Here is a 19,999-nt window from a genome sequence, read left to right as displayed (position 1 = left end):
GAGTGTAGCCCACCTCCTGCCCAAAGTCAGCTGGGATAGGCTCCAGCACACCCGCGACCCTCTCCAGGATAAAGCGGTTCAGATAATGGATGGATGAATGGCTAAACTGAAGTGCTGAAGATGGCTTGCTCTCTTTTAAGATGAAGAACAAACTTTTTGGGGGAGGTCTTCTGAAAAGTCATGATTTTGGAGGTACAAGGATCCCCCACCCCACACACACACACACACACACACACACACACACACACACACACACACACACACACACACACACACACAACAAATTCCAGATTTTGCGATTTCAAAATCTCAAACGACTACATTGTGATGTCAATTTGAATTTGATTGTTCAGCCGTACTCCCGAAGCGTTCTGGACCTTAAAAGTTCCAATGGACACACTGTTTGCAAAAATGCATCCTACTGTTTTCTCTATGCGAATGTTTGCTTCTCATCTTTGCATAACCCGCACAACTACCACATGTACAATAAACACAAAGACAACAAAACCCTCAGCTTTCAAGTGGAGGCTCTCTAGGACAAAGTCCCTCCTAAAATAGCAGATAGAAGTCTGACACTTGAGTGTGAAGAGTGGACAGTTCAGACGCTTGGACACACTTGGGTCAGTCAGCAGCACCACAACATCCACAGTGGAAGGAAAATTCCAAAGATACTTCACAGAACACGGGTTTGGACTTGTCGGTTTTTTGATGCACCGAATGCTAACTCCCACGGACGCTTCACACACACTTGTATATGTGTGCGGGTCACTCAACACAGCCTTGCAAAAAAAAAAAAAAAAAAAAAACCTCCATGATTGCGGGTCTGATACCCCCCACGGACATTGCCTCCCCTGCCTCATATCAAAGTTTGTTTACATTTGTGGGGTAACTGCAGTTCCCATCTCAACCTCCCACACAGCGCACACTTGGTTACATCACACGAGCTCGGTGGAGGCAGGACATTGTGCTAAAACTCAAATCACCACTGGCCTCCCTTAATCTGTTCCACTAACAACTGCAGTGATACCATGAGATTTAATTACGCTGGTTAACACTTGAGTTTGAAATATCGAGGTCTAGTTCTATCCAGATGTATCCATCCATCCATCCATCCGTATATACACATACGAGGGCTGCCAAGATTAGTCGATGATTCTTGATGAGTCCTTTAGATATTTATTCAGATGGTGCTTGGTTTTTCTGTCGAATCTTCCCTGTCTACCACTTTTCCCGCTGACTGTAAGCCTTGGCTGTGATGCAAATGCGCAGTCCTGGTAATCCGTGATGTAAACAGAAGCATTGGGGGTTATGCGGTGTTATGGCTAACCCATGTGAGCAAGAGTCCGAAAGTTCGAGTGCATTTGACCAAAAATACTGAATACGATGCAAATCTCCCTTTCATGGCAGTGGTGATGAACAAGCCTCTAAAAAGGAGGCACGTTGTGGCTGACTCCTGATTTCATATCTGACAGAGCGACAGTCTTGTCTGGAAGCTAGCATTTTGTGTCTGTAATGGTACGCTAACCTATTGTACCGTCGACTAAGAATGACAGAGGCATTAGTCAGCAAACTCACATTTATCAACAACCAAAACACCGTTTTTGTTTGCCCGTGGCTGACATCGAACAGGCGCTCCCTTCAATTGAAGTTGCTGCATCATTTATAAACATGTCAGAAATGTTGGAGATCCTAACACTCATCCACTTAATTTTCCTCATCGGCCCATTAAGCCATTGGGATTCGTTACACTTATGTCGCTTTTCAGGTGTGACAAATGGAACAAGCAGGTTCATGCATGTAAAGTCAATGGACAGCTTGTTTATCTTCTCCGATGTGGGTGGGATCTAAAATCTGTGAAGGGATTTTCTCTGCTGGTACTTCCTTAACATTCCATACTTTTGTTATCAACCAACACTCTTTGGTTTATGGCCTGTTTGTCAGGCTTTTCCTCACTCAAATTTCCCACACATTGTCCATTCCATGCCTTACAGCTGAAAGACGAGCTATTCTTTATCAAGCAAGCAACCAGACTATGACCCAGTCATATGACAATCAGATCATGATAAAGTGATGAGAAATGTAAGGGCACTTTTGACAAAACACGAGATGATGAGTGAAAAGGTGCAACATTTATGTCAATAAAATTATGGCCACTGACTGCGTGTGGATAGAAGACAGAAGCATTTAGTCCAGGGGTGCCCATTACGTCGATCGCGATTGACCAGTAGATCAAGGACTGGTCCCAAGTCGATCCGAGGGGTTTAGAGGGGGGGAAAAAAAAAAACATTTGTGTCTCTGCATGTTAGTAATATTTTTTGTGTTAATGCACACTGCACCCTAATCATTCTATCAGTCTCACTTTCACAAAAAGTATTTAAAAAAGAAAATAAAATAAAGCAGGTCATCTTGAACCTACGGTGACGTGTGACTGCGTCACTGGAAGTTGTTAGCGTTCAGCATTTGCAGCTTGTGATAAGAGTTGTTGCGCTATATCTTTTATCGTTGTCATTATTTTCATTCAGAGTTTGTTTTGTATAATTCACCCAGGGGACGGGCAAAGAATGGGAATCTGGAGGGCCGACAGAAGCATTTTAAAACGGTACGCATGAGCTACGATCGTTAACAGGCTGCCTAAGTGCGTCGCATGCCTCAGCGTCAGGCTATTGCTCATCATGGCATGCGTGTGTGCGTGCGTGCGTATGTGCGCGTGCTCGGTAACGGATCGATCGCGAGAGGTTGGTTGATCGAAAAGTAGATCTTCGGTCAAAAAAGTTTGGGGCACCCCTGATTTAGTCCATATTAATTGATTTGTCGTCTTAGCTGTGGCTCCACTCAGTGGTGGTGTGAATTAAGGTGTGAATGGTTGTTCATCTCAATATGCCCTGCGACTGACTGGCAACCGGTTCAGAGTGTAATCTGCCTTTCACCCGAAGTCTCCAACACCACTGCGACCCTGTACAGGATAAGTGGTTCAGGTAATGGGTGGGTGGATGGATATTTTCATGGCGACATCTGAGAGAGAGAGAGAGAGAGCGAGAGCGAGAGAGAGAAGCAATATAGCAACGTCATGGTGATTAGTAATGGTATCAGTATTACTTGTAAATTATAATTTTGTGGGTTTTAATTTCCCACAATGCTTATAATTAATACAGAATAAGCGGCATTTATCAAATAACTTTAAGAGATGAAACAAAAAACAAATGTCTATTTCTTTCGGTCTCAATAAATATAATTTGCAGCATTTCAGGCAACAATGATTCATTTTTGTTGTCACAATTAAAATGCCCTTGGAATAGATATTTGAAAGTGAAAATGGATGAATGGATGAATTAAAAAAATAAATAAACAATTCAGTTACACTTTCCGGGTTATAGCCTGCTTATATGGCTGGGGTGCCGCCATTTTTTTCTCCATATGAAAACACCACTGTCGCCGCCAGGTCCCTAAAATATCCTCTGCCCTATTTTGTGTCTGGCGTCTACACGCCGAGTGCTCAATAGCAGCTTTTCTCTGCAGCGATGAACAAATACGACCCGCTTTGACCCCTGTAGATGCCATCAATGAAGACAGTGTGAGAGAGAACACTTGAGCTTTAACAGTACCACTCTTGACCACCACTGAGTCATGCCCCGTGTCTCCCCCTAAGGCTGCTTCTGGTCCTCCGTGTTTTGCAATTATAGTGGACCTCTTGTGCCAAGTTGCGTCTACTTGCTCCCGAGGTGCGAATGACATGGGCTCGGTTTAGCCACAGACATCCCTCGCCGCATTTCCATGTACGTCTGCAGCCTGTGTCATGTCATATATCACACATAGGATATGACATCCAAATTGCCCTCAGATTGCAGAGAAGACGTATTTCACAGCCTTTTTCCTTGCCTTCTTTAAGTTGCCTCAGGCTTTCGTCTGTGTCTCGCATACATAATGAATAACCAGCTAACAATTAGAGGCTACAGCTGAGCAATCTTCGTCAATCCTGCCCCACGGTGACGTTTGCACGCAACACTCTCCCGCGCAGCCGAGCACTCTTTGGCCTCACATAGGAGATGATTGCTGTCTTCTACATCTGCAGCACATTTCGTTCTTTTGCGTTTGACAAGTGTTTGACAGTAAGAACGTTTTCAAATCAGCTGATAGTCACACTTGCTTTACTTTCACATTATTCTGACCGCAAATCATTTTTCCACAAATAACTTGGCCCAACACCAATTTGTAACTTCGAAGAATGCAGAGACAAAAAGCACAATTAAAGTTGCGTCTGTGTGACAGTGTGAGCTACTCATGAAAATACTAGAAAAAATTAGGCTTTTGAAAGATTTAAAAGGCTAAGATGAGCACACTTTTAATGTACGTTTTTAATGTATGACAATTTAGTCATCTCCCATGTCTCATATTCATGTTAGCCATGGTGCCTGCAGCTGAGATGTCTTTGCTCTCAGTAGGCGAATGCATATTGACCTCTGCTGGTTGTGTCATTTTGTATTTTCTTAACAGAATTCAAATATCGGCTACAGTTGTCATGTGTAACCCCACATGGGCTTACTGCTGGTTGAACTGGCACGGCTGCATGGACCCATATTAACCTGTATGTTCGTATGTTACGCAAGGCTGTTTTGGTGTAAAATGAAGCCCCCCGAGGGACCGTGTAGTCAAGACACACACACACACACACACACACACACACACACACACACACACACACACACACACACACACACACACACACACACACGTATTCAGACTATTCACATGCCCTCCTGTTTATTTATGTATTTATTTTTGCAGCAGAGAATGAATGAATTGCATTTTGCCTGACTTTGTTGAAATTTGAAATTCTGACTGTTATTACCACTTGGTCTGTGTATGTGCCTGTGCGACCCCCGGGGTGTCATGATTCGGTTTGGGACCAACAGGTGGCACTGTAGGGCTCTCCCTGCAGCTGCACACCTGTTGGTCATTATGTAATTAGTGTTTTAAAAAGACTCCCAACCCGAACACTCGGTGTCGGGTCATTGTTTGTTGCTTTGTGCTACTGTCATGTTTGTTTCAGTCGGGTTTTGGTCATTGTTATGTTTTATCTTCGGTTATGTGTTTTGTTTGATACTTTGGACTTTGTTTGTTTTGATTTAGTTTTCTGAGTTTTAATACAATCGTTCAAGTACACCCTGCTCCTCCCTCCTGCCTGTTTTTTGGGGTCCGCCACCACCTCGCAGACGTGACACGGGGTTAGCATCTCTTTGCTTTGCACGCATCCCACACCCATGTGGGCTTCAGGAATCAGCCTAGTGGTCAAAATAAAGCAGTTCTCCATCCATCAATTTTGGACGAGAGGTAAGGTACACTCTGGAATGATCAGCAAATCGGTCTCAGGCGATCAATGGGCAAATAACCAAACGCTCTCACGATCACCTCAATGGGCAGTTTCGAGTCTTAAGTTAACTAGCATGCATGTTTTTGGAACGTGAGAGGAAACAACGATGCAGAGGGAAACCCACACTGATCTTTCCAGAACCTCTCGACTGGGAGGCAGACAACCACGACGCCACTATCGTGAGAAAAAGACCACCTGTGTGAAATAAGCACGAATACAAATAAATGGCACATTTGACAGACTCGTCAACAAACAAAATATTCAATATTTGTACTAATTAGTACTACTAATAAGGTTATTAATAACAATGATAATACGAAGAACAATAACAATTCGGGACCAAGTGACCCACGTTGATTTTTTTTAAATTTTCAATATTTGGCAGAATAAAATTTCAATGACCAATTAATCAGATGATTAATTTAAAAAATTGTATAAATATAATGAATACTTTAGCGCTTATGAAAAATGCAACATTGAAGCCAGCCTGTGTTCATGCTGCTTAATAAGCAGCAGTTCAGTGAGAGGAATGTGAACCAAGAGAACGATACAAGGAAAGAAATGCACATTCTTAGCATTTCTCCCTGGCTAATAATTAATGCACCTTCATAGAACCCAAACGTTGCCGTTGATACTATGGTGGAAGGGTTGTGTGTTGGGTCAGTTCAGAATAGTCTCAAAAACAGCAGACCCATGAGAACAACACATGGATAGCCTAACGACAGACATCTTATCACTGGTCATTTTACCAGCTAATCATACTGTGTGTGTGTGTGTGTGTGTGTGTGTGTGTGTGTGTGTGTGTGTGTGTGTGTGTGTGTGTGTGTGTGTGCGCGTGTGTGCGTGCATGAGCTGATTAGATAGAAGTACAGGAGAGTGAGTGTGGGGAAGAGTTTGCCTTCCCTTTTATGAAGCTTCTTTGTTTCCCGGAGTGGTTCACGTAGGAGTTACCCTTTTGTAATTACGGCAACATAAATCGTGCTCACTTCCCACATCGATCCAGGTCCGCTCAGTCCGCAGCTGCAGTGAACGTGCATCCACATAAACAGGAGGCTGGGCTCACAGCAGTCACCGATGATGAGTCACACTTAAGTGCATTATTTAAAGTAACGCTTTTCAGATTTTTTGACTGGTTTTATGGTTAGCGGGACACTAAATTATCAGCCCGCATATCAGGTTGAACACTAGGATGCTGACACATCCTGTTGTTTTTTTGGTCATTTGTTTGTACTGAGAAACAGCAAAGTGGAAACAAGTTCCTTGCACTGTTTCTAATGACAACAGTAAAGGTTGCGTGAGACTGCACCACTATGGAAACACAAACGGAACCACTGTTTCGACAAAAGCAACCTAATGACTTACGCACCTCGGGTCGACAAGGCATCAAGAAATCCCAAGGACACAAACGGACCATCAGAGCAGCAATTATACATGAACGCACGCAAAAGAATATCAATAAAGGGATATCTCTGCATGGGTCAGCAAGTCCAGGTAATCCGAGGTGTCTTTATCTAAGCACCATGCGGTTCCACTTTGGTGATAATCAGCCATCACATGTTCATTAGCGTCAATTCAGTGGGGGTACTCAGTGTGACGTCATCTTCCCAGAAGCAATGCCTTGAAAAAGTCAACGTTTACCCATTCCAATTCGGCTCCACTACACACAAGCGCTCTCTGTGGCTAATTAGACAAGTCGCACTGAGAACTTTCACCGCGCTCATCTCATTGGCATGTCAATAAGTGTTTTCACAAGCAGGGTAAACTACATGCACTCTCACAGTTCAAGCCTTAAATGAAATAGCAGAAATGACCGGTCCTACTGAACACTAAACAAAATAAAGGTCAGCCTATCGAACACAAGTTTGAACATTTTTGGGGGTATAAAAATGTTGAAGTGCACCGATTTTAATGGAATTCACTTTAACTAACTAACTAACTAACTAAATAACTTATTTTGTTCAGTAAACACAAAAAAAATGTAAGATGAATTATCAACGTACATTTCTATTAATTAGTCATGGTCAATTTCATGTCGGATCAGCTTGCCTGGTTCATCTTTATAACCAACAAAACCTTTAAGTATTGAGCAGAGGCTGCATCTCATCTGCACGCGTAGCAAGAGTGAAAAGCACGAAAGTAAATCACTTACCTGTTTGTCCAATTGAATCTGTGACTTATCCCATGTTCCGCTTCTCTTACTGATAACCAGGTCATAGGACTTCCTGTTTGTCAGTGTGATGCGAGGGAGGGAGCTCCCTGGTCCTAAACAATCACCTGTAGGAGGACTGCATGGTTCGCAAACAGAGGCTAAGCTATTTTTTTAAACTGCGCTTAAGGGCCGTGCAGTCAGATGGTTTACTAATTTAACACCGAGTTAACCTAATATGGCTTTTGTAGGGTGTCTGGTACTTTCCAGCTCTCCACCTGCTCATCTTTTTGTGTACTGCGCACTCACTTACAGAGGCTCATGTGGTCGGACTCGTTCTGCCTGTTCTCCCGCAGACAAAAGGTCTGCGTGTGGATCCGTTTTGGAGGCGAGTAGTCCAGAGCCAACATTGACACACACGGCCTCGTCGGAAAAAAAATACACCAACGCAACCCGCATGTTTGCTATCGAATGAAGGCTCCGACTCGGGCTGAAAGACACAAGAGTGAATACAAGAAGCAGTGAGACCAGCTTGGACAATAGTCAGATTGTTAGATGGGCTACCGGACGGGTTCGGCGCCATATCAGGTTACATGAATCAAACCAGAGGGAAGAAAAGAGAGGACATTGTTCTATAAATCTGCAGAGAAGTTACTTCTGTATTTCCCTCACTTTGCCTGGGAGTGGATCAGCAGAGCTCAATGGTCTGCTTAAAGAAGACGGGTGGGCATGCGGGGTTCTTATTTAATAAAGGACCGAGCCAAGACTGGCAGGCGAGTAAAGACATTCCTGGGCTTGATTGAGCTGCTGTATATTGCCTTATAGATTAAAAAAAAAAAAAAGCAGGCAAATACTTCATTAAAGGACCCCTGCAATGACAGACTGAACCCCTATCATTACCTCTGAACCCCACAGGCTCATACGGTCTTGCTCCCAGAGAATATCATCGATCGGGCTGGCTTACAGCCTGAGATTTACAGCGATCCATAGATGGAGAAACTAAAGACGGGGCTATGTTGGAGCCTGTTTAAAGATTCTGTACCTGTTGGACCTGTCACAAAATGAGAGGACAGTCTGGATCAGACTCATTTCCTCTGTCTAAGCTCCCCTGGACAATAACATTACAGGAAGCAGATAGGCTGTCTGGCATTTGAGAAACAACATTAGCCTTGGTCAGACACCCACTGGAGCCCAGCCGATATGTCACAGTCCACAATCACAGTAAGATAAAACGTAGCTAAGGTCAAACTGATATACGTAAAACAGTAATGTGATTTAAAATGAGGATAGTGTGACTATTATTGAATACACTGATGGTGTAGCGGTAGCCTACACTCTGCTGACTTTAGTATAGGCAGTTTGGATTCAGCTCTAATGGATTGTACATTACAAAAAGTAAAAATATGACGCAATAACGGGCTCTATTTTCATGGCTGTCTTAAATTTTGCAGGGTGGAGAATTCGTGAGAAGGAGGGCTGCGCCGCTGTGGGTCACAACTGACTTGAATCATGGTCAATCAAAGCAGTTCTTTTCATTCCCTTTTAAATGTGGCACGTTTGATGTTGCCAGTCCATATTTTGACATCCTGAAAATCAGATTTTGGCTAGGATTCTGAACAAGGCCTTAGTCTTGACATGGTGGAACCCCAGCTGCACAGTGAAGTGAGCACTTGGAGAACATGGCTGCAAGTGTAACATGGGTAGAATTGTTTTTCTTTTAGTATTTTGGTAGATGGCAGCAGGGAGAAAGGGCTGTTTGCACTGTTGTGAGAGTTAACGCATCCAACTTGTTTGCCTGCCGATGAAAGATACTCCCATCATTCTCTTTAAATTTAGCCTAAGAGAGGCGCACACACTTTTTCACATTGAGACAATAGAAGACTCAGTGGAGTCAAAGTACGTTTCTTAAAGTACTGCAAGCAGAGCTCCATGGCTGGATGATATAAAGTTGACCAGGTTGATTACAGATCACCGTTGTCAAGTCGGCACTTGGAGAACACCTTCCACTGTGGTCGTTCTCCTCTGTTTTGTTACAGGTGCACAAGATGGGGCAATGGATTTATTTTCACAGGTAATTTTACTCATGTACTACTGTCAGGTCAAATTGACAGGAACAAAACAAACAAAAATAACAACACATATTTTGAAGAAGGTTGAAAACTGCCCTCTTTAAATGAATTCCTTGGTAGGGTTACAATAAATGCTTACCGGTGCATTGTGTCATTTATGAAAACCAATGGTGACACCCGAACTAAATCTGACCTCAACTATCAAAGTACATGCTGCAGGTTGGAGATAAACCCCTCATGAAACCAGCTGTGCTTTACGTTCAGTGCAATTCACAGTGTTTGGCTAAATGTGTCACATTTGTCTTGCTTGTATTTTTCTACAAACAATATGCTGTGTGATCACTACTGAGGCACGTGTGTGCAGGTGCACCTCTAATGGTAGATAAAGCACATCAATAAAAAGACGATAAGGCTGCAGTGACGTAAACAACCGCGACTTACTTTGGTTAATAACAATAGATACTAAGACAATAGTGCTTGGGTGAGGAGCTGTCAGAGTTAGTGCAATGAGCCGTTTTCGTTGAAGTTGGTGACATTTGGGGACAAAGGGCACAGTGAGGGGTCTGTCCGCCCTCCGGCGCTTGCAGACTCCTCCCCGCCTCCCACCCTAAAGGCCCCTCCCTCAACACTTTTGTTTCATTGTTTCATTTGCTCAGTCTTATCTTATTATATCTGCTTCATCCTCCACCTTGAGAATTTTGAATTGATGGGAATTAACATTTGGGTCAGATCAGTGTGCCAAGCCCACACTTGAACTCTCGAACAATGCAGTCTGTATTCAAGACCCTGACAGATGATGTTAAAATCAACAAACGATTGAATGAACAGATACGAAGCTGAATGAGTGAAACTTCCATCGATTGTGTGATATGTTACCCCTCATATTATGCAAAAATGTGCTGCTAATTTTGCTGAGTTTCACTTACCTGAATAATCAAAGTTTCTCTAAATCTTAATTCAGTGGGTTGTCCAGTCTTCACTCCAAGCAAGAAACTAGCACGAGTGTCAACATCCTTCTTTAGCTGTCAAGTACCACCTGCTGTTTGGGGATAATGATTAACTTAGGTGTGTTCTGCAGCAAATAACTCAAGTTTCATAGACCTCCATCTAAAAATAAATAAATAAATAAAGATGAATTGATCCGTCACTACTAAAACTAACTATAACTGAACAACCGGAATGGGTTAAAGCGACATATCCGATGGTGCATAAAGCCACTGTGCATTACTTTAGTTCTACCAGCAGATAGTCTGAAAAGGATAAGCGTAGCCAAGGAGTGAAAAGCTCGACATTCAGAGAGTCAATGAGATGAGGATAACCTCAGGATTAGGGACTACCATTGAGAAAAAAAATTGAAAAGAGCGGAAGAGCCAAGTGGAGAAAGAAATGGGAGGTGGGGACTGCACTCGGGGAAGAAGGACTGATTAGTCTTTTTGATTTGCTGACTGGCTTGAAGGGGGAACTTCTGTGACTCAACACAGTGCCAATGGACCATCTGCTGGATTTCAAGTATGCATGAATGGTCTGACGTACACATGCGTGCTACTTGGCAATTAGAGGAAAAACCTCAAATCATATTGTGACAATACACGTCTGGCAACAGGTTTAAATAGCCCCTTGCCCCATATGAGATTTGTTTGTGTGAAACAAATGGTCGGCATTTGGCCGGACAGTGTTACATCAGCTGCTGATGTTTAAAACGGCAACACACGTACACGCCGCACACACACATGAGCCCCTGGGATGTTGAACAGCTGAATGAAGATGGTCGCATCAGCTGTCTTGCAGAAAAAGGTTGCCCAATGGGCAAAAGTACTGCAAAATACTGAGCTGGTTTCCTAACCCATTTACTGGGTCACCATGATCTTTTGAGCAGATGGGGTTACTTTTACCCAGGATTGGGTTAATAATCTTGACCCAGCAGATTGTGTTGAAGTTTGGATTGGGGCAGGTTGGTTGCATTTTGGAGTTTTAATCTATCATCCGTAGAAACGTCGGGTTCTTATGTCAGGAAAGTTATCTGGTGTAAAAACCATGCCAAACATCATGCGGGTGACTTGCTGTGGCGACCCCTGACAGGTAAAAAAAAGGCTTCTTCTTCTTTGAAAATGTTGGGAAAATGTGTATTATTTTTAATCACAACTATAATGATAAACTGGTGACCCATTTCTTGGTAGTTTTAACTCATCAGTATGGATAGCTTTTACCCTCTGTTGGGTTACATTTTTGACCGAACACACTCGGTCAAATCATCAACCCAATGCACTAAAATAACCCAGCATTGGTTTTGAGGGTAGGAGGGAGCGAGAGATCGACAGGCGGATCGGTGCAGCGTCTGCTGTGATGCAGACTTTGTATCGGTCTGTCGTGGTAAAGAAGGAGCTGAGCCAAAGGGCGAAGCTCTCAATTTAGCGGTCGATCTACGTTCCAACCCTCAACTATAGTCACGAGCTATGGGTCGTGACCAAAAGAACGAGATCCCGGATATAAGCGGCGGAAATTAGTTTTACTCCGCAGGGTGTCCGGGCTCTCCCATAGAGATAAGGTGAGAAGCTCGGTCATCCGGGAGGGGCTCAGAGTCGAGCCGCTTCTCCTCCACATCGAGAGGAGCTAGATGAGGTGGCTCGGGCATCTGATTCGGATGCCTCCTGAACGCCTCCCTGGTGAGGTGTTCCAGGCATGTCCCACCGAGAGGAGACCCCGAGGACGACCCAGGACACGCTGGAGAGACTATGTCGCCCAGCTGGCCTGAGAAAGCCTCGGGATCCGCCAGGAAGAGCTGGAAGAAGTGGCTGGGGAGAGGGAAGTCTGGGCTTCCCGGCTAAAGCTGCTGCCCTCGCGACCCGACCTCGGATAAGCGGTAGAAGATGGATGGATGGTTTTGCCAATTTTCAATGCAGCAATATGTAAGCTGTTTCACCCTATGTGGGTTACTTTTAACCCAGCAGTTTAAAGGGTTCATGTTAAATGTGTATAAAGTAATGTCATAAGTTACTTCAATACGTAAACTTGAAAGTTATAAGAATGTCTACTACAAAAGCTGTGTCAAATACTCTGCCTTTACAAAGGTAATTATGCGGAGTTTTCTTGCTTACTTAACATACCGTTTATGCATTGAGTATATCATTAAAATTATTAGGGATGCGCAATACCACGTTTTTTTTAAGTCTGACACCAGGATGTGTTTTTACTCTTAAGTACTCACCGATACTGAGTACCAATACCACTAATAGTTTTGATACACAATCATTCAATTAACACAGTGACACGCAATTGATAACAAAGACCTTTCTGTCCTCCTTTTTGGCACACATGATGATTTTCCAAAGTGTCAAACAGCTACAGTGCAGTGCCAATTACTGGCAAGGAGGAATTACTCCATGTGAGATGTTGGGTTTTTTTTTGGGGGGGGGGGTTATGCCTGAAGGTGGCTAGTATTGGCAGCCATTACGAAAACTGAAACTGTTACCTGGTATCAATATCTGCCCATCCCTAAAAACTATATTCGGTGTGCGCGTGTGTGTGTGTGTGTGAGTGTGTGTATACATATACATTTTATATATATAAAACATAACAGCCACTTCGGTCATTTCACATATTGTTGCTACCTCACTAAAGCACAGCAAGACTGCAAATCTCCCCCAACGTGACACCCAAACATGCAGTAAAAGTACCGATAACCCACGCTTGAATATACCACACACCCTGTAAAACAGCATCCATTGTGCCTCTCTTGTCGAACTGATCCTTCATTTGCGTCAGCGATCGCACACATAGCCACCTCGCTCAAAAGACCCTTCCTGCCATGCTCCAAGAGTCCTCCCGGTCAGAGGTCACCTGTGGCCTCTGGTTTCCACGACGACAGCCTGGCAGTCCCCAACATTGAGTAACCCCCCCCCCCCCCCCCCTCACACACACACACACACACACACACACACACACACACACACAAAGTGACACACACATTTTTTGTCACCAAACTGCAGACCATCAAAAGAAACTCCAGTGTGTGTGTGTGTGTGAGAGAGAGAGAGAGAGAGAGAGAGAGAGAGAGAGAGAGAGAGAGAGAGAGAGAGAAGGCTCAACCCAAACATGTACAGCTGTCCACAGCAAACACATCACAACACGTTACACAAACGATTCCCAACCACTGAAGCAAATTACTCAATTGTACCTGGTCAGAGAATTGTTGAGTACTTTTGTGGTAATTTATCTGTACATAGTGACAGACAAAAATTTAATTAAATTTCTCCACCAATCACAATTATTTTAGTATGCAGATTTTCTGGGACGTTTTTGACTGGTGGCGTGCAATGAGTTTTCATCCTCAGTAAAATATATGCCTTGGTATTTGGAAAACACTCCAGTCCACAGCGATGAAAACTACCGTCACCTAGTAGTCATTACTCTGGATGAAGCTTGAGACTAACGTTGACAGTGAAGTTCCTCCATCATCCTGCTCAGTGCACGCAGGCACACCTTCAATTGCGATTCTAACCTAAGAGCGAATAAAACGAGGAAGAAATCAGTTTTGCCACTCACCATATCCCGCATGCAGGACATGTCTTCTTCAGCGTGGGTGTCTCCCTGTAGATGAAACCATTCAAACAAGAGGATAGTTTTCCAATGTCGGCGCGAATAAGCCTGCTTGGCGCTTGCACGAACACACACTGGCATGAAGAAGCGTTTCCCTCTCAAACGTTTGGACGGAGCGGAAACACGAGAGGCTGGGAGAAAGTTGCTCGGGCACGTTGTGTGGTAAAAGTGGAGGGGGCGACATCTTGTGTCCACAATTGTAATTACGTAAGGCGTGGGTGATTTTTGCTTAAATGGATCATCCGACCATGTATGTGGTCTTAATTTGGCTAAATATTTTCAGATAGAAAATTAAGAAAAAAAGGAATGCACCATGTGGTTATACTTTAGGCTCTAAAGTATTTTGATTTTAGGATTGTGTCTGCATACAACACAACAGTGAAGATAAAATAACGTTAAGAAAATCCAAACATGTTGGCTCACTATTTAGCCCCCTGAAAATGAAGGCCCTCTGCATAAAATCACTGTAATTCATAAATGATAAATGCCTGACTTTTAATCCGAATTTCAATCAAACCTTAAACACTTGTGGTTTTAACTCTACGCATACCTAATATGTTTTGTATTTTCCAGTGTTTAAAACATGTAGGCATAAACTATTAAATTATTCAGTTTTGGTGAAATTATTCATCCCCTGGACTAAATGAATGTTTAATTGTTGAATTGTTTCTGGCAGGGAATTGTTCATTTTTCATTATTACATAAATAAAGCACTTTGTTGATCTCACAACAAAACAGTCATGGAGGAATCATACAAAAGTCAAAAGAAGTTTGAAAAACAAAGAAAATAGCCACGTATGTCTAAAAAGAAGTTTAATAGATCAACTGTGATGCACAATATTAAATGTTACATGTATTCACATTATTTTTCTGCTGGTTTTATGTCCTCATCGGAATTTTCCTCAAAAGTGAAACATACTGTGTGCCAAACGAAAGGCGCTTCAGGGTTTTGGAGGTTTAGCTTTGGGAAGCACTTTGACTGTGGTGGACACGGATTTGGATCCTTGCAGGTTCTCAGCAGTGCAAGTGTATGCTCCTTGGTCCACGTCCCTCACCTCGTCCACCAAGAGAATGGACTGAATCTGCTGACCAGTTGCGCCCCCGCCAACTGAATTGATGCTCTCGAGTGTATACAGAGGTCTCCCAATCTGCTCCCAGTACAGATAAAATGAAACAAAAATAGAACGAAAGAAGTTACAAGTCAGAGAGTGAATATGAGTCAACCTGTTATTTTAAGCTAAATTTGCCACGATCAGCGGAAGTAAGCATAAACAATGACAATTAAAATAAATTATTGCATAATCAAAACAACCACAAAGCTTTGCTTCAGATTACTGTAGTCTGTTTAGCTTAATGCTAACAAACAATGCACAACGTCATTGACGGGCTACTTAATTGGATCAGTGTTTAATTCTTCACAATCTATTTGATTATGTCATTACAATATGTTTTTATATTGTAAAATTTTAGAGAGTGCTATTTTTCTCATTAAAAAAACACATTTGAAAGTTTACCGTTCTTTCTTTTGGGAGGCTTGAACAAATGAATAGAATTTCGACTCATTTCAACAGATAATTTGACACAGACAATATATACAGGTATATCTCTCCATCCATCCATAATCTGAACTGATTTATCCTCACGAGGGTCACGGCGGTGCTGAAGCCTAACCCAGCTGACTTCAGGCAGTAAGACAGCCATATACATTTTTATATATATGAGCATAGAGTGTTTATGATATGTGACCTGCTGTCCCGGGTACTCCCATGTGATCTCTACTGCCACATTCCTCTCTCCCATCACAGTGCAGCTGACACGTAGATTGTCACCAGCAGTCAAAGAGGTCGAACTGGCCTGGATGATTGGAGCGGGGGGAGCCATGGGGTCTAAAAAAATGTTTAAAGAGGCATTTTAGAATGAGTTAATACACACAAATACACGTTTCTATTACAGTACATACACTGAAGGGACAAAATAGCTTTTAAAAGCCAACAGTAGTGGACAACAACATGTTATCTCAGCATTTTAATGTGAAGGACATACTAACCATGTTGGGATTCTGGTGTACCCACAATGAGTCATTGGCCAGCAAAAACATCAGCTGTGATTCTGTACAATTACGTGATTGCAGTATCGTGCAGGGATATGGTGACCTTTTTAAATGCATGTTGTTTTTTTCCAGACACGTTGAAAGGCCACTGAAAAACTTACAAACCTTAATCAGCAGTTCACTATTCTGGGGGGGATGACAGAAGAACTTTATGTGTGTAAGCTATTTGAAATAAATTCTGTAAACACATCTTTGTTGATGAGAAATGGTTTTCAAGAAGTTGAGATGAGTTGATCTTTTAAGTATTAGATTATTTTCGTATGTATTAAGACAGACAGAAAGTGTCTCGAACCTTTTTGGTCGTTTGCTCCACTTTACAATTCTTGATTTGACATAAATCCACTGGCCCTAAAGTTGTATAATTTTTAACTTTTATTTTGCTTTTATTTATAGTAAAAAGAAAAAAAAAGAAGTCTTAGTAGCAGTTGTGGGCATGGCCCTCAAAAATTGTTTGGGTAGCGCCCCCAAAACCGATATTTGCAACATGAAATTAGTTAGGCTTGTCTCGGATGAGTAGTTCTTCTTTCCTCCTTCATTACACACCAGTCCTTTAAATAGCAGATGAATTGTAAAGTCAGAAGTCACTCACAGTTGACATAGATGAGCATGTACTTCGTGGAGCTCTGTCTCAGGCCGCCCAGGTTGGCCACACAGTACAAGGCACCGGCATGATAAGGCCGCGGTCGATGGATGGTGAAACCTTTCTTCACATTGAAAGAGATCTCCGTCCCATCCACTGCCACCTCCACTGGCGGGAACTCGCGGTGCAGCGTTACATTGGCTGCGGGTGATGTCACCTGGCAGGGCAGGCGGGTAGGCCAGTTGGATCTCAACTGGATTACCTCGTAGTAGTCAGACGATGGGACGAAAAGCTCCTGCGGGTCTTTCACAAGACACGTCAACATCGAGTCACTATCATTAGGGTAGTGAAATGAAAGACTTTAATGTTGTAGTGTTGGCTTTTCACCATACCAGGGAAGAAAACAAAGACTTTGATAGCTTTGTCGTAGTTCTTTCTGCAATCTGTGTCCTCGCAGAACATGGGGTAGCATGTGTACTCCCCTGTGTCTGCACCTGTAGTGTTGATGAGTGTCAGAACACCATAGCGCTCATGCTGAACAATCCTGCGGAGGCGAAACAGAAAATACAGTATTCTCCATTCTCTTCCAACTTGTAACCGATCATATCGCCAAGGTTATCATTCATTCATTCATTCATTTTCCGAACCGCTTTATCTTCACTAGGGTCGCAGGGGTGCTGGAGCCTATCCCAGCTGTCTTCGGGCAGTAGGCGGGGGACACCCTGAACCGGTTCCCAGCCAATCGCAGGGAACACAGAGACGAACAACCATCCACGCCCACACTCACACCTAAGGACAATTTAGAGTGTTCAATCAGCCTGCCATGCATGTTTTTGGAATGTGGGAGGAAACCGGAGTACCCGGAGAAAACCCATGCAGGCCCGGGGAGAACATGCAAACTCCACACAGGGAGGCCGGAGCTGGAATCGAACCCGGTACCTCTGCACCGTGAAGTCAACGTGCTAACCACTGGACTACCAGGCCGCCCCAAGGTTATCATGGTTAATGAAAACTAATAAAATAACAGAAAGTAAAATTCCATACAATTTTCGTAAATGAGGTAAAATAAAAAATGTATATATATATATATATAGAGAGAGAGAGAGAGAGAGAGAGAGAGAGAGAGAAATAACAGCCAAAATGTCATTTATTTGATCATTGTCACTTAATTTTATAAATGAGCCAATTGGGTTGATTTTAAATGTAATTATTTTGGTATTACTGTATGGCCATAAGAAGGAAGGTTGTTGGGGATTTGTAGTTTATTTTAATTAACATTAGTTCATAATACTTATTGTGAACCTTGTTTATATCTTGCAATTGATCACTGCTTCGAATATAAACAAAAGTAAAACTAATACTAAAAGTAATAAAAACTCAACATGCATTTGTCTGCAAGGTACGTTCAAGACTTATCAAGCGTGAGGCCTACCTGAGCCTGCCTTCATCCTCCTCCTCCAGGTACGATGGCAGGGCCCACTGCACGGGTTTTCCCCTGCACCTCAACTCCAGAGTGTCTCCAGCGTGCACGCTTATTGTCTCTCCCACCTTCAGGAACTTACCTCTGTTTATCACCTTTGGGGTGTCATATAAAAACCAGAGTGGGTCACTTGGAAAGAGTACAGGGTCACATCTAAAGAAGGAGTTTTACCTGTATGAGTAAGTTCTGAGCCTGCATTGGGGCTTTAACCTTTGGTTTAGGTTTTACAGGCAGGGGCCCTTTCTTTACTGCTTTGGCCTGTTTCGGCTTTCCAGTTTTGGCCTTCTTCCCTGGACTCCTCCTCTGCTCTTGGGCATCTTTATGACAATAAACTAGATAGCAATCAGAACATATCATAAAACATCCCATCGTCAAATGTATCTTAACATTTCCGACGTCAGTAATGTGTGTCATCAAAGAAGAGGGAATGAGGCAATCATCGTTTGACCTTCTCCCAGAACATTTTGACGTAGTAAAGCAGTACCGGTACATAAAACGAAGGGAAACTTCCGTAAGCAGGAGCACACAAAATATGCAAGACCGATTTCATTGATATTTTATGAGTCATGTGGTAATGCATGGTCACCGAGGAACATTTTGGTAAGGATTTGGATCAAGGTGTACGGTACATGTCGAGGTGAAGTTTACCCAAACTGTCAACCACACAGAATCATAATGGAGCCAGCCATCTGTTCATCATGCTCAGTGAACCAGCAAGTAACAAACAGACAGGCAGTCAAACACAGATACTGACCTGTTTATATTTACAGTAAGCCCTCGTTTGCGGGGTTATGTTCCAAAAAGAACTCGTGATATGTGAAATCCGTGAAGTAGTCATGTTTATTTTTTTAATTTCTGATATATCTTATATCATACAAAACTGCATTGAATGAAAACAACAATGACTGGTAAACATTTTTTCAGGCCCAAGCATTAAAAAAAAAAAAAAAAACATAAATATAAGCTATTTCTTACAAACAACTGACAGTTTTTAGAAATACTCTACAGAATGTTTCGTCGACGTTGTGGGTTTTGTCATGGAGGACATTTGGCAAGCTGTACAGAAATGAGCCACGGAGACTGGTGATATTAGTCTACAGTCCCTTAGCCAATCAGGATGCAGAACACAATGCACTGTTAAAAAAAAAAAAAAACGTAAAAAACAGAACGAAAAAAATGTGTGAAAGAGCAAAGCTGTGAAAGATGTTATAGCCGGGGTTTACTGTGTATCATTTTTCTGAACATGAACAGTTTGTCCTCCCTTCTACCGAGTGACATCCTGTTTGAATATGGTCACTGTAGCATAACAACATCTAACGGTGGCCTGGGGCTCCCACATAGAAGTGTGCGTCGACAGAACTGCTGACTCACTTACCTAACTCGGAGATTATGATACAAATAAAGAGAACGCTCAGCACCAGTCTCCACTTCGACCCAAGCAAGTTCACCAAAGTCATGATGTAGGATTACCAAAGGCGGCCGGTTGTTAGTTTACGCAGTTCGATGCACTGCAAGTCAAAAGAAGTACGGAGAAGAATGAGGGAAGTCACGGGAGGTGGGCAGAACTCGCAAAATGAGTGGTCAGCTGCTTTCTAGAATCACACAAATTCCGCCTCCTGTCAGTAGCATTTGCACCCCAAATTCCTGCCG

General features: G+C 42.8%; 2 protein-coding genes and 1 long non-coding RNA gene across 8 annotated transcripts in view; 1 reads left to right on the top strand and 2 right to left on the bottom strand.

The window, feature by feature from the left end:
- Positions 1–14,554, bottom strand: part of n4bp3 (NEDD4 binding protein 3) — a 25,694-nt gene extending 11,140 nt beyond the window's left edge. For 2 of the 5 annotated variants that reach the window (XM_019869722.1, XM_019869727.1), the window contains exon 1: positions 7,518–7,782. The gene's annotated coding sequence lies outside the window, so the exon portion shown is untranslated. Of the gene's footprint in view, positions 1–6,734; positions 7,213–7,517; positions 7,783–10,509; positions 10,704–14,125 lie in introns of those variants that run through there. The other 3 variants (XM_019869723.1, XM_019869726.1, XM_019869725.1) reach the window with 3 other exon arrangements.
- Positions 7,931–16,479, top strand: LOC109515767 (uncharacterized). The gene is made up of 4 exons (XR_002168246.1): positions 7,931–8,035; positions 8,966–9,026; positions 15,190–15,336; positions 16,362–16,479. It is a non-coding gene; the product is annotated as an uncharacterized LOC109515767 (long non-coding RNA).
- LOC109515752 (platelet-derived growth factor receptor-like protein) lies at positions 14,735–19,999 on the bottom strand. 2 transcript variants are annotated; one of them, XM_019869742.1, is made up of 7 exons: positions 19,725–19,999; positions 18,521–18,681; positions 18,302–18,444; positions 17,262–17,413; positions 16,879–17,172; positions 15,926–16,065; positions 14,735–15,327 (listed from the first exon to the last, which is right to left on the bottom strand). In XM_019869742.1, the coding sequence occupies exons 1-7, from the start codon at positions 19,804–19,806 to the stop codon at positions 15,121–15,123; spliced, it is 1,179 nt and encodes a 392-aa protein (XP_019725301.1). In that variant the 5' UTR covers positions 19,807–19,999; the 3' UTR covers positions 14,735–15,120. The 2 variants fall into 2 exon arrangements, with proteins under 2 accessions (XP_019725301.1, XP_019725302.1); XM_019869743.1 differs by having other exon boundaries at positions 18,521–18,666.

This window comes from Hippocampus comes, unplaced genomic scaffold (genome assembly GCF_001891065.2).
Source record: "Hippocampus comes isolate QL1 unplaced genomic scaffold, H_comes_QL1_v1.1 scaffold9, whole genome shotgun sequence".
In the NCBI taxonomy this organism is placed as follows: domain Eukaryota; kingdom Metazoa; phylum Chordata; class Actinopteri; order Syngnathiformes; family Syngnathidae; genus Hippocampus; species Hippocampus comes.
This window is presented reverse-complemented; position numbering and strand designations above follow the sequence as displayed.

Bases quoted from the DNA above. Each gene is read 5' to 3' on its own strand.
- LOC109515752 (XM_019869742.1), bottom strand. From the start codon at position 19,806: ATGACTTTGGTGAACTTGCTTGGGTCGAAGTGGAGACTGGTGCTGAGC. The intron at 18,682-19,724 runs GTAAGTGAGTCA...ATTGCTATCTAG, and splicing joins TATCATAATCTCCGAGTTAG to TTTATTGTCATAAAGATGCC. The intron at 16,066-16,878 runs GTGAGTGACTTC...ACATTTTTTTAG, and splicing joins CATGCTCATCTATGTCAACT to ACCCCATGGCTCCCCCCGCT.